Here is a 14,674-nt window from a genome sequence, read left to right on the forward strand (position 1 = left end):
GGCTAATGCCGCCTCAGAAGAAGCAGCATGTCTCTAACATAAACTTCTCTATATGTGATAACTAGAACCCTTAGAACAGTAGGCTGAGACAATACACAGTGAGCACCCTGAGTTATTTCCCGTGGCACACACAGTTTTATGTCCTCTCTTTAACTCCCTAAATGAAGTGAATATTAGATCCAAGCATATGCTGTTACACATTCCAAGTCAATGTGATACCTAAGTTAATGACACTCGTGCAGGATGGTTACTCGGGCAAGGGTGTTTCTCCTTGTTTAAGAGAACAAAATGATCAACATGAATAGTTTTTACTTGAGCTGTGGGACCAGTTATAAAGCTAAATAATAAACTTGTACATATGCACGCATACACACACATACACACACAAACACACAAACATTCATACACATCTTCTTATGATCTGATTCTCAGTAAGCAACTGAGATGTGCATCTTTTGTCTATCCCTACCTGGAACTCTCTTGGCCCAGTTGATCATGTGCACCAGCTCCTTATCCGCCAGGTTGGTCAGCAGAGTCATCATGGACGCTTCGCTCAAAAGTTTGCCTGGGTCATGCTCTGAATAGACAATGGGAGGCTCAGCTTCTATTAAGGCACTGAGCAACTGCTCAGCTGTCATTGCTAGCACTGGGTTCTTCTTCGTATTTTTCGTTGAGGGGTTCACCCAAAGGGAGGGGGTTCGACGCTCTGAGACAGCCTCTTCAAGCTTCTGATCTGCGTCTTCTTTCTGTCGCTTGTGTTTTATCAGGCGACCACCCCTGCGATCTTTTCGAATTCCTGAGGAAAAAAAAGGCATTTTCTTTACATATCACATTCTTAGAGAGATGTACCCTTTATTCAATTATTTCAACATTCTTGAGAGTGGATGTAATATTGATCAGACTTATTTTATAAACGCCTTTACAGACTGTGCATGGTGTTTTTATAAAAGCTGCATCTGAGGTCAATCTCACATGGGCATGAGGCATTTTAAAAATACATTGACAAAGAATATTGAGTTAGCCTGTCCTTGACTTGCATTTCACACCTATAAACATTTTAAATCAGTTTAGTTTTATTGTGTTTACTAAGCCAAAGACGCAATTTCAAAACGTCACAATCTAATTTCTTGTTCCTATTACCTACATGGAAGCGAGAAATAAAGTTGCAATGCCACAATTTAAGAGACACCCTGGAAATAACTGGGCTTTTAAACATATAACTCTAGGAGCAATGGTCTCAAAGAGAAGGTGGGATAATTTAATCATATTTAAGTGTTTCAAGATATTTGTCTGAGAGATTCATGGCAGAGATGTCAGGGTAATAAGGGGCCGTTTTATCAAGGTTTCATGCAACCCCCATTCAGCAAGACACCTTGCTGAGCTGCGATGCGTTGAAAGAAGAGGGCAATCTTGTTGTCTCCTCTCCTTGCGCTGGTGTACAATGTATTGCCTTGTGCCAATACAGGCACATGGCACAAGGGTGCTGTGTTCTAGGCAGGATTATAATGAACAAGCACAATCCTCTGAGGCATTTTCCTCTTTTATATATGTGCTGCAAAATGCAACTACCTTAGAAAGAAGAAAAAAGGAGGAGAAATAAAGATATTTCTCCTGTTTGCATCTTTGGTGGAAAGTTATACAATTATGACACATTCCCAGGTCTACCAGTGTGTTTGGTAAATCTGGGAATGCATCAGAATACATGGCTGGATGTGTGGGAACACCTACACCCATGTAACACCCACACCATGCAATGCAATGCAATGTACACCAGATTTACCAAGAGATGCACGGTGGCCTTGCGTGGCTTGATAAATCTGATACTAGGTTTTGCCTTGCCCTGTGTCACCTTACGTGGTGCAAGGGCGACGCAAAACATTGATAAATTTGGCCCTCAGTCCTCTGTTTTGAAATGACATTCTGCAAGCCTTTCAGCATTGTTTGAACACCAACCTATTTATTGACTCTTTCACCAAATAACAAGACTAACACGGGACGTCCACTTTTGCAAAAACTGACCTGTGTCCTTTGAGCATAACATAAAATGTGTATTTGTAAAGCACACGTTCACCCAAGGGTTTACCGGCGCTGAATAACAGATGTTTATTGTTACCCAACTGTACACATTTTTGCCTAGGACACTTGTGTCTTACTGTCAGTGTCCATATGTTAGCTGACCCCTGCTGGCTCCCAGAAGTGGGATGTGTATTGATCCTAGACAGTGGACAAAGGACCTGGGTCTGAGGAGGTCTGGGTGTTCCTGACAGTATGGCTGGGGAGGAACTGTGCCCTGCCCTGATTACACTTCAAATGGGCCTGCCTTGGCACTCACAGACAAACCTGACACCAGGCCTGCCTCCGCCTTTGTTTTACGAGCCAGACTGCAGCTAAATGCAGAGGAAAGGGATCAACAGACCAGAACCAGTTTTAGAATTAGACAAAGTGGTGTCCGCCACCCACAGCCTGGCATAGAATATAAAAATACCCTACCCAGAACCTGGAATTAGAACACTTCTGGATCTGCAAAGACTCAGAAGAAGGACTGCGCTGCTGTGTGAGTCCTGTTTCCCTTGAACACAGGACTTGACTCCAAGGGTTAGCTGGCTGATCTCCTGTGTGAACAACAGGGATACAAAATGTTCCAGATGTATTTCCTACTCCCCAGCAAACCACAACCAGCTGGATCTTACCGCCCAGCTCCCAACTGAAAGTCTCACTGCATCCAACACAGAATGACGCAGTGCTACCTAGAGCCAGGCAGAGCAGCTCCACACCATCCTTGCATCGAAGTCAGATGGTAAAATGTCCAGCAGGATGAACCTGATTGAGTCTCTGGCAGACTATCACAGTTGAACTGAATTTGTGACTTTTTTACAGGTCCGTGACCAGATACACACAGATGGCGCTTTGTACTGTTTGGCACTATTTTTTACCCTAAACGTACAACAATTTTAACTCACATCCTACTAATTGAATTTTTGCCATTTTGGTTCCATTTTGTTTATTAAAATGTATTTGATTTTTATAAAGTGGTTTGGGATTTTTATTTTGTATTGCTTTCATTTTATTAATAGTTGAGTACTGCATAAACACCTTAAACATTGTCACAGCCAAGATAAGCCTGACTGCTTTTCTGCCAACCTATCAGCACAAGTTTATCTAGTGACTTTTGTGATTGACTTTGACAGACATTGTGATTATTATTTGAGGTAGGTTCTCATCCCCCCAAATAATATCCCAATTTCTTACAGAAATGTATTGCAGTTATACTATTCACTAATACTATAACTACAATTGTTGCAAGGACAAAATTGTTATGCAGTCAAGAATGGACAGAACTAATGCATAGTGGGAAATGTCTTGTTGGACATAGTAAATGGCCATGTTGGGAGAGGGAAAGGAATTGTACAATCACACAAGTTACGCTACAATCATAGAATAGCCATAGGCAAGTGTTGGACTTGGTGCTTTTTGCAGGGTCATCGCAGAACTTTTTGCCTTCCTCCAGTACTTTTTCTGACCTGTTGTTGGTGATTTTAGGACTCTGGGCACTTTATCACTGCTGTTCAGTGCCAAAGTGCATATGCTCTCTATAGTAAACTTGGTAAAATTGGTCTACACCTGTTTGGCACATTTAATTTACCTATCAAAACCTTGTTCTGTGGTATCTCACATACCCAGGACCAGTAAATTAATTGCTACTGGTGGGCTTGTAATGCTGCTTGCGCTACCCACCAAAGTAGCTATTCAAACCTGTCTCAGGTCTCTGCAGGGCCTGTGGGTGTAGTTTACTGCTGCTGTGAGATGGCACATAAAGTGGTTGCCATGTCTGTGACTCCCCTTTTACTACATATCAGCCACCCCTAAGGTAGGCCCTAGCTAGCCCTATGGGCAGGGTGCAGTATAGGTAAAAGGTAGGACATGTGCCTTAACTGTGTGGCATGTCCTGGTAGTGCCAAACAGCCTATTTGGTTTCTCACTGTGGAGGCTGCTGTCTTATAGGAATGCATTGGGGATTCCCTGATATGTGCTTCAGTGGCAATTCCTGACATGAGAGGGGTAGCGTGATCAAGTTTGGTATGTTTGGAATAGTGGTGATTAATGCTGTGAGCTGGTGATCTCTGATTTTTTATTACTATTTTAGAAATTACACTTTAGAAGTAGTCATTTCTGTGTGCTTTGGGTCTTTGTGCCTGCCGATTGTGTACTGACTGTCTGGCCTTGGAGTGACAGGGGCTCAGGAGTTGCAGTGGCCCCTGAGAGTCTGGATGAGTCAGCCCCCCCAGAACTAGCCAACTCGGCAATGCAGGGCGAGCAAGGTAATTAGTTTTATTTATTTATTTACCTACTTTACTCCGTTCTGTTGTATGTCCGAGTCCACTAACCCCCTATCCTGTCCCTCCCCCGTCCGCCCCACTGCCCCACAGCACTCCCTCTGTGAGCTGCCACTGATAAAGGCTATTTTTATATAACCTTTTGTGGAGTTTATTTTGGGGTGTACCTAATGTGTCACTTCTGTGTTAAGGTGTTGCGCAAATGCTTTACACATTGCCTTTGGGATAAGCCTGACTGCTCTGCCAAGCTACCAAGGGGGGGCGAGCAGGGGTTATCTTCTGTGTGTAACTCCCTTGCCCTGACTAGAGTGGTGGTTTCTGCTTGGCTTAGGCGTGTGCCCTAACCAACCAGAAATCCCATTTCTAGCAGTGAGGAACAAGTTACTTACTTCAGTAATGATCTTTCTGGTAGCGACTCTATCTGGCCACAGACTCCTCCCCTTGTGAATTAACCAGAGGTGTTAGACTGGATCTGGAAAGTTTTCAGTTGTCTCTCAGGTGGTGCTATGCGGCTCCATACTGATGCCATTCCACTGCTGAAATGATACACAGGCCTTATTTGAGTGCAACTCCTGCATGCTAATGTCTGTTGCTTTTGAGGCTGTTCCCACCCGCCCCAAGAGTAACATGGTTGTGACCAGTGTGGAGATTCATAGACACGGAACCTTATTAATTGCTAGAGTCCAATCAAACAATGGAAGGAAGGGCTGGTAAGTAATCATTTTTTTTCTTTTTTTCAGTTTTATGTAGTGGAAACTTGATCCAAAGGTATTTGTTCACTTTACATGAGACAAATTACATTTTGTAAGGTCAATTTTCTTTCACACAGGGAGATTTTGTGATTTGCCCTGAATCAAAATATGCTTAACCAACACCAATGCACATATCTGGTTCCCCCTTTTCAAAGCCAGCCTATCTGGCCATAACAAGATATCCTCTGCAGCAAGATAAAGTATCTTCCAGAAAGACTGCTACTAAAGGTAAGTAACTTGTTATTCTGATAGAGACTTCTAACTGCAGATTCCGCATCTTGTGAATAGATACCAAAGCAGTTCCCCCTGCAGGATGGAGTGGGCCAAATGCACCTGTTAGCAAACTTGACTGTCCAGGCTATATTGCTTCATTAACTTAGGGGGACTTCCACATAAATGCTTGGCAATGTGTAGGATAGGGATTCCGCATGCTACCACAGCTTTTGGATGGAATGAGCACATAGTCCTTTCGGAGGCTGCTTTTTGGCCACTGCATAGCATAGCTTAATGCCAAGAACTATCCAGTTGGAAAGGGTTCTCTTTTGCACTGCTGTCCCTATTTTTTGATCCAGAGAACCCAACAAAGAGCTGATCGCCCATTCAGTGTTCCTTGGTACAATCCTGCCCAGAAGACCAAAAACACCCCGTAACCACTCCAATGTATCCTTCTCAATGCCCGCTCACTCTGCAAATATACCACAGGATTGTGTGACACCATCACCACCCTCTTCATGGATGTCACCTTTATCACCGAAAGGTGGCTCAACCCCTACTCTAACTCGACATCTCCAATGCCACTCCAGAAGGCTACAAGATGATACACCGAGACTGCACCAACAAACAAGGCAGAGGAATCGCCATTATCTTCAAGGAAACCATCAGATACACCATCACCAAGGTGACCCCACACCACACATGGAACACCTCAACTTCCTCCTACAAACTGACATGAAGACCAGAATAAGAGTCACCTTCTCCTACATACCCCTGGCACCCTGAGCAACATTCTGCAACACCACCCCCTACTTCATCGCCCCCTGAAAAATCAACTCTCCCCACTAAATCCTACTCAGCGACCTCAACTTCCACATCGACACCCACATTGACACCATCTCCATTGCCCTCCTGGAGAATCTGAACATCATCAGCCTCACCCAACTGTTCTGTGAACCCACGCACAAAGCTGGACAAACACTGCACTCCATTTTCACCTCCAGCGACAGAATCAAATCCAGCTACTCCACAGAACTCACCTGGACTGACCACACGATCATAAACTTCACTATCACAGATGCCCATCACACCATCACCAGGCATCAGATCTCCCACCACAGCTGGAGCAAAGTCACCGAAACTGAGTGGTCTCAGGCCTCACCACCTCCCAACCAGAGGCCTCAAAAGACCTCAAACAGGCCATTGCAGAACTTCACACCTGGATCACTGACAGTGCTGACAAAATAACCCCACTGAAACTTACAAAATCCAACAAGACCTCCAAACATGCTAGATGGTACACCCCAGTACTCAGGGCCACAAACGCAACTGCCACCAACTGGAGAAACAATGGCTCACCACCAAGAATCCCACTGATAGAGCAGCTCACAAAACAGCTCTCAGCAACTATCACCGGCACACCAACTCCATCATGCCTACCATAACTCCTGGGCACCCACCGGCCCCTGCCCCTACCACATCTAAAACCTCGCAACAAACCCAATCAGCATGCAGCTCACCAGCATCCTCAACACCTCCATTCCAACAGCAACCTTCCCGGATAGATGGAAACCCGCAGACATCAGACCCCTCATAAAGGAATCCTCCACTGCCCCAGCGATCTAAAAAAATATTGTCCTATCTCCCTGCTCCCCTACCTGGCCAAAGTACTTGGGAAAGTCATCACCGAGCAGCTCACTGAATTCCTGGTACAAAACCACCTACTGGATGCCTCAAACTCACGATTCTGTGCCAACCACAGCACTGAGACTGCCCTGATCGCCGCCACAGACGACATCAGAACACTTCTCAACTGTGGAGAAATGGTGGCCCTGATCCTTCTTGACCTTTCCACGGCATTCAATACTGTCTCACACAACACTCTCATCAACCGCATCTACAACATAGGCATATTGCAAGACGCCCTCACGTGGATCACCTCCTTCCTTACAAGATGCACACAGAGCATATTACTCCCGCCCTTCACCTCCGTACCCAAAGACATCATATGCTGTGTACCACAAGAATCATCCCTCAATCCCACCTGCTTCAACATCTACATTACCCCCTCACAGACAATGTTAGATCCCACAGACTTAACACAATCTCCTACGCAGATGACACTGAACTGATCCTCTCGCTCACCGAGGACCCCTCCAATGCCAAAACCAACTTCTGCGATGCCATGACCAACATAGCCAAACGAATGAGATACAACTGCCTTCAACTTAACTCTGAGAAAACTGAAAGTACTGATCTTCGGGAAGAACACTTCTGGATGGGACAACAGCTGGTGGCCTGCAAAACTAGGATCTACACCCACTCCACCTGACCATTCATGCAACCTTGGCATCATCCTCAACAGCCAACTACCACAAAATGACAAATCAACGCAGTTGCCTCCTCTTGCTTCCACACACTTCACATGCTCTGCAGAATCCTCAGATGGATCCCACCCAACACCCAAAAGATCATTACTCAGGCCATCATCACCTGCTGCCTTGACTACGGCAAAGCCCTCTATGTCGGCATCTTCACCCAGCTCCTCAGAAGGCTTCAGATCATACAGAACACTTCAGCCAGACTCACCCTGGCCCTACTCAAACAAACCCACATTGCCCCCACCTGAGAGATCTTCACCAGCTCCCCATCCAGAAGACATGCCAGTTCAAAATCCTCACACATGCCTATAGAGCGCTTCATGACCTAAGACCTGCCTACATCAACCATTGACTGAACTTCCACCAACCCTTTAGACACCTGTGCTCCTCTTCACTTGCCCTCGCACACAGTGGTGGCCGCTCCTTCTCCTACATCACTGCCAAGACCTGAAACAACTTTCCCCTCCAGCTCCATACAGCCCCCTTGCTGGCAGACTTCAGAAATAGACTCAAGACATGGCTCTTCGAAGGAGACACAGCACCAAGATAGCGCTACCCAGACACAGCTAAGGGTGACAGAGGTGCGCTTTACAAATGCTGTTTGATTGATTGATTGGTTGATTGGCTGGCACTGCGGACTTCTGAAAGTATTTTGCAAACATCCAAGGGGTACTGGTAAGACCAAAGTGGTGCACAGCAAAATGAAAATGCTCCTGTCCCATCACAAACCACAGATAGCACTAATGGGTTGGCATGATGGTAATATGGAAATAGGTGACTTGCAGGTGCACAGGTCCAGTGCCCCCTTGGTTTTCCCTGCAACCAGTCCTCCAACTGATTAAGGCCCTTGTGGACCCAGCTTCACTTTTTCTGTGACTTTTGTCACCCCTCTCGTTCATTGTGCCTTTTCTCTTGCTTTTTTTGCCTTTTCACTCACTCCTTTTGCTTCTTTTTTTATAGCTTTTCTCTCCCTCTTTGTGGTTTTTCTCATTCTTTGCGCCATTTCTCTGACTCATTTCCTGAGCTTTGCCATCTCTTTTTCTCTCTCTACTACATTTGTGTTGTGTCCCTCCATTTTTTCTGTGTTCCCCCTTCTTATGCCTCTTTTCTACTCTCTTTGCACCCCAATACCTCCTCCCTCCTGTTTCTCGTGCCTCTCTCCTTTCGTGCTGGTGTGGTACTTCTCAGCCCCACCAACTTCCCCCTTTCCACTTCTCTTCCATGTGAGGGCCTACTTACTGGCAGATACAGCACAGACCAGCCATTAAGCAGGTGCACAGACCCTGGCCTCCCGAACTTACCTGCAACCAGTCATTTAACCGGTCAAGGCTCTTGCAGACCCGGCTCCAGTGCCACGAGGCACCTACTTCACCTCGCACTCTCTCTCTTTCTCACCTTGTTCTCTCAGTTTTTCATTTTGAATTTGAGCTATTTCTCTCACCCTCTGTGCCTTTTCTTTCACTCTTGATCTGACTTTTGTGTCACCTCTCTCCCTCTATGTGCCTTTCTTTCACTTCTTTTGTCTTTTCCCTCACTCTATGTGACTTTTCATGCCTTTTCTCTAACTCTTTCTGTGAACTTAATGTTATGGCTTTCACTCCTTCTGCCTTTTATGTTGCTCTTTTTGCCTTCTCTCTAAGTTCTTTTGCTCTTTTTTCTGCCTGTTCTCTTGTTCTTTTTTACTTTTCTTGCTCTTTCTGCCATTTCTCTCGCTCTTTCCTGACCTTTGCAATCAATGTTGCTCTTTCTGGAACATTTGTGATATGTCTCTCCATCTCTTTGTGCTCCCTTCCTGTGCCCCTTTGCTGCCCTCTCAGCGCTCTCCTCCCTCCTCCGGCTGTTCCTAACTTGTTCATTGAGCCGCTCTCCTTTCCTACTGTTGTGCTCCTCCTCAGCCCAGCCCACCACTCCTTGCACTCCTCTTCCTCCCACTCCCTGGATCTATTTAATGGCGGGTGCAGCGCGTACTCAAAGCGCATGCTTGGAACGGTTGAATTGCTGTCATGTCCATTGCTTACCAAAAGCAAAGAGGAGTTGGCCTAACGGCTAGGGCGCTCGACCCCGGACCTGGAGGAGCTGGGTTTGATTCTCGGTAACAACGCCAAACATCCTGTGATTCTGGGCAAATCACTTAATCTCCCCGTGCCTAACAAAAATTAATGTGTGTCCTAATGTAACGTAACTGGTGCTATGTAAAGCGCTCTGATACCCGATTCGGTTCGGGTCTAGTTTGCGCTATATAAAACTCTGCAAAAAAAAAAACTCGACAGAGCCTGTCCAGACCTGGACCCCACCCAGCACTAAAAACCCTGAACCTCCTCTCGCTCACCACCACCCTGCTGCTCTCCTTCATGGCTTGAACCCTAGATGTATCACCACCCTCTGCAGGCATGACACACCAAACACAGAAGGAGCATGTTCACCTGCTCCCTCTGTCACTTCACCTGCACCACTGCTCTTGCAACACCAACCAAGAACATACCCACAACACCCAACCAGAGACAAACTCAAATACCTACCAAAATACACACCTCACACACAAATATCATGCATGCTCCTCAATACCAGCTTGCTCAGCAAGTACACCACAGAGATCTGGGACCTGCTGGACACTGTTACCCGGACCCCCTCTTCCTCACGGAAACATGGCTGACCACAGCTTCAATGGCAGACATTGCTACCACAGTCCCCCCCCCCCGATACCCGATCACCAGGCAAGAGCAGCGAAACATGCCCAGAGCAGGAATTGCCATTGTCTACAAAGACACCTTCAACTGCACCACCTCCTCTGAAGCTGGAATAAACTACACAGAACGTCTCCTCAATTTTAAATTACAGCAAACTTCACCCTAGGTGGAACCCTAGTCTACCACATAGTCTACCGCCACCAGGCTCCTGAGCCAATGTTGCTAGCAACATTATGGATTTCATTGCCCCCCCTTGGTCAAGCACATCCATCCTCCTACAAGACCTAACTATCCACCTAGAAGACCAGAAACACCCTAACTCAGCACCTCTTCCTGACCAGTTTTAGAAACTTGGGACTAATCCAATGCATCACAAAGCCCACCCACACTGCCATACACATCTTTGATCCTGTTTTCACATCCATTAACAACATCATAATGAACACACCAAGAACAGTCACCTGGACAGTCCAGGCCAAGTTGAATAATCAACACCCAACAATAAATACGAACCCTTACAGAGGACCCAGCATACCGACACTGGAAACATTTAACAAAGGTGGATTGTATGACTCCTCTCCATGAGAACAAACTGGAACCCACAGGCTTCCTGGCATTCAACATTGAAAACTTAAACAAGTGGTCACCAACGGAGCCCACACTCGGGCCCCCAAGAAACGAAGCCACACAGATAAAAAAGGATGTAAGCCAACTGGAAGCAAAATTGATAACCAGCAAACCGAAAGTGAATAAAGATGCTTTCAAAGCCTCCCAGAGCAGGTAACACCAGCTAATCCAGGAAACTCAAAGGAAGGCCCTACTTGAAAGATAAATGCCAGCTCCAAAAGCTGCAAAGAAATCTTGGCAATCACCAAGGGCTTCCCCACACCCACAGCTTCTGCCAGCAACATCATCCCATCACAAGCTATGTGCAATGTACTCTTACACTTCCTATGCATCAACTTTGCCCCTCAATTCAGACCCAATGATGACCGAAGATAACACAATCCCTACATGGGATACCCTCAGAACAGAGAAAACCACAACAATCATGAAGACCATGTACTCCAGGGCCCTAGCGGACTCCTACTCCATCACGCCTTGACAAAGGAGAAATACTTGACAGCAAGGCCCTCACCCCCACCCTCAACAGCCACCTTTCTAGAACTATGGAAACATGCTGCTACCAACGACCTTCCTGAAGAAACACTCGGCGGACCTAACCAACCTCACCAACTAAGAACAATATCCCTCTTTCTCTAACCAGCCAAGGTTATGGAAAAAGCTATCAATAGGCGCCTCTCTGACCCCCCCTCGTCGACAAATCAGCTTCTCGATGCCACAGAATCAGGATTTAGATGCAATCATAGCACAGAAACCACCCGGGGATCGGCAATGGATGACATTAAGGTGATGTTCAACAGAAGGGAAACCACAGCTCACATTCTTCTAAGACCTATGTGCAGCCTTCAGCACTGTCTCCCATTACATTCTAATCCGACAACTCCAAAAAGTAGGCATCCCTGGACACGCAGGATCTGCTCCTTCCTCTTCTGAAGAATCCGATCCATGAACATGCCCCCCTATTCTTAAGAAGCATGAAAACTAATCTGCGGAGTCCCAGTGGGTTCCTCGTTACCTGTACAGGACTCCTTTGACCGACGTCATATGGGCTCACTACATAAACGTGCATTAATGACACACTACTGATACTGGTCATCTCGTACAAATCACCCAACACCAAGAACAAGTTCATCACATTCATGTTCGAAGTGGCCACCTGGATGAAATCTAACTGCTTTAAACAACTTGGGCAAGACCAAAGTAGTGGTCTTTGAGAAAGACGACTCACCATGAGACTCAACCCACATACCTTGGACCGGCCCTCATGCCTTGCTCACAAGCAAGAAACCTCAAAATCATCATAGAAAACAAACTGGACAAACTGGCCCAAGTCAACACAGTGGTTTCATCCTGATTCAACACGCTAAGGATGCTGAAGAAAATCTTCTAGTGGCTACTGGAAACACCAAGAAAATGATCACCCAATCCCCCATCACCAGCAAGTACATTATGGGAACATCTGTTTGCTGGGATAAACACAAGAAGACTGCAGACCATCCAAAACAGAGCTGCCAGACTAGCCCTGAATCTCCCAAGTCAAACCCACATCACACCACACCTTAGGGAACTCCACTGGCTCCTGATACACAAGAGCACACATTTGAAACCCCTCACTCACACATATAAAGCACTCCCTAACACAGACCCTTCCTATCTGAATAGCTGCGTTCATTTCTACCAGCATTCCAAAAACCTCAGCTCTGCAGGTCTCTCACTGGCCCCATGCATACACAAAACCAGAGCAGGGGACCATCTCTTCTCATACCTGGCTCCTAAGCCCTGGAATGACCTTCCACAATACATTAGAGCCTCCTGCTCTCTTCTTCACATTCGGAAGAAGCTGAGGATATGCCTTTTTTTAATAAGTCCTGTGGGGCTTGCCTCACAAACTAGCTATGGAGCACCTGGATAAACTCACAGGTGATTAGCGTACTGTAAAACCACTGATAACATAATATAGGAAGTCCAATGCCACCATCCAGTCTACAGGTTTGAGGGCTCACAAGACCTGGGCAAGGGTGAGCATCTGGAAATCCTCCTTCCAGAGGAAGGCGTTGAGAGGGTGCAAGTGTAGAATAGGTTCCAAGGCCTCTGTCCTTGGGTTCCAGAAATTAGCAGGACTAACAACCAAGATCTACTTCTGGCGATGGCACTCTCTCAACAGGACTTCCTGCTGAAAAATGAAGAGATGGTCCTCCATCAGTTGCTGGGGGATGGTGGAAGGTGCGGCAGGGAAGTGAGGAAGGGTAAGGCATATTCCCTATAATAGATCTGTAGGACCCACTTGTCAGACGCTATTGCCTACCAACCGTGAAAGAATTGGTGGATTCTATATGAACATTCTGCAAGCAGACGGTATTGCTGTGATTTAAATCTCTTAGACACCAGAACCAGACCATTCCAAGATCAAACACCTTTCATTATTTACTGGCTTTAGCCCTTACTGGGAACTTCTTTTTTATTTGACAATGACTTCTTTCTACAAATTAAGAGAACATCGATAGGAGCCGTTTTTGCTCCTAACTTTGCCACTTTGCTTATGGACAATCTAGAATCAAGAACAATTCTATAATCTTTCAATCCTTATAGAAACCGCACACAAATGTGGAAAAGATACCTCAACAATATTTTCTTGATCTGGCAGGGACCACAATCTTGCCTGAATATGTTTTTATGAATGGTTCAATCTAGATTGTAATAGCCTAAGGTTTACCATGCACTGCCACAAGTCTAAATCCTCTGTTCTTGGGCTCACTGTGAAGAGGAAAAATTGTGAAATATACACCACTCTCATCTGTAAAACGACAGAGATTAACACTCTTCTGCACACTCAAGTCATCAATCAAGATATCCTAAGGATTCACTTCCCTATACCCAGTTCTTAAGAATAATATGGAATTACAAACAGAACCAACTACTTCATTAATGAGGCCAAAATACTGTAGAAAACTGAGGGTGAGAGGCCACCATGTGTGCTTAGTTAAATGAACAATAAAAGCCTGGCACTGTCCCAAGGACACCCTCCTGGTACTTATTCGCAAAGAGAACTCTAACAAATTGGTATGTGTGACGACCTCCTCCCATTTCCATTTCTGTTACAAAATGTATCAAGAAGCCCTGGAAAGTCCAAGCTTCGGGGGACCTTCAATATGAGATCCCCATATTTGCCTTTAAGAAAGAAAAAAATCCTCAACGATCATATGGTTCGCCCTGTGCTACCTTTAAACAGAACACCTCAGACCATTAAAGATTTGTGATGGCATTCTGCCCGTGGAAGGACATTATGAACGTGAACAGTGTTGTGTCTGTTCCCTAACCATTAAAGGAAAAGAGTCTACACATATCAGTGGGAAACAGCGTTTACAACGCTGTAAACACAATGTAGTAACTTTACAACGCAGTTGTTACAATGACCGCGTTGTTACCACGTGTACCATTACATCGCAAGTTGTATCAACGGCTTGCTGTGGGGGGCCAGCAACACCAGGGAATGTGTTGGATTTTAAATCCAACACCTTCCTTGCTGTTGCACAAACTGGAATAGGAATAGTAATTAATACTATAAATAAGTCCAGCACGCCCCCTAAAGCAAGTCGTTGAAACAACATGCGATGTAATGGCATGCGTGGTAACAACGCGGTCATGGCAACGACCACATTGTAAAGCCATGTGTAGTGAATGTA

At 45.7% G+C, this 14,674-nt stretch overlaps 1 protein-coding gene across 1 annotated transcript in view; it reads right to left on the minus strand.

Moving 5' to 3' along the window:
* ESR1 (estrogen receptor 1) overlaps positions 1 to 14,674 on the minus strand; it is a 1,430,698-nt gene that overhangs the window by 582,288 nt on the left and 833,736 nt on the right. The window contains exon 4 of the mRNA XM_086926875.1: positions 470 to 796. Within this exon, the coding sequence (XP_086783001.1) occupies positions 470 to 796 (327 nt within the window). The remainder of the gene's footprint in view (positions 1 to 469; positions 797 to 14,674) is intronic.

The sequence above is a fragment of the Lissotriton vulgaris genome, chromosome 6 (genome assembly GCF_964263255.1).
Source record: "Lissotriton vulgaris chromosome 6, aLisVul1.2, whole genome shotgun sequence".
Classification (NCBI taxonomy): domain Eukaryota; kingdom Metazoa; phylum Chordata; class Amphibia; order Caudata; family Salamandridae; genus Lissotriton; species Lissotriton vulgaris.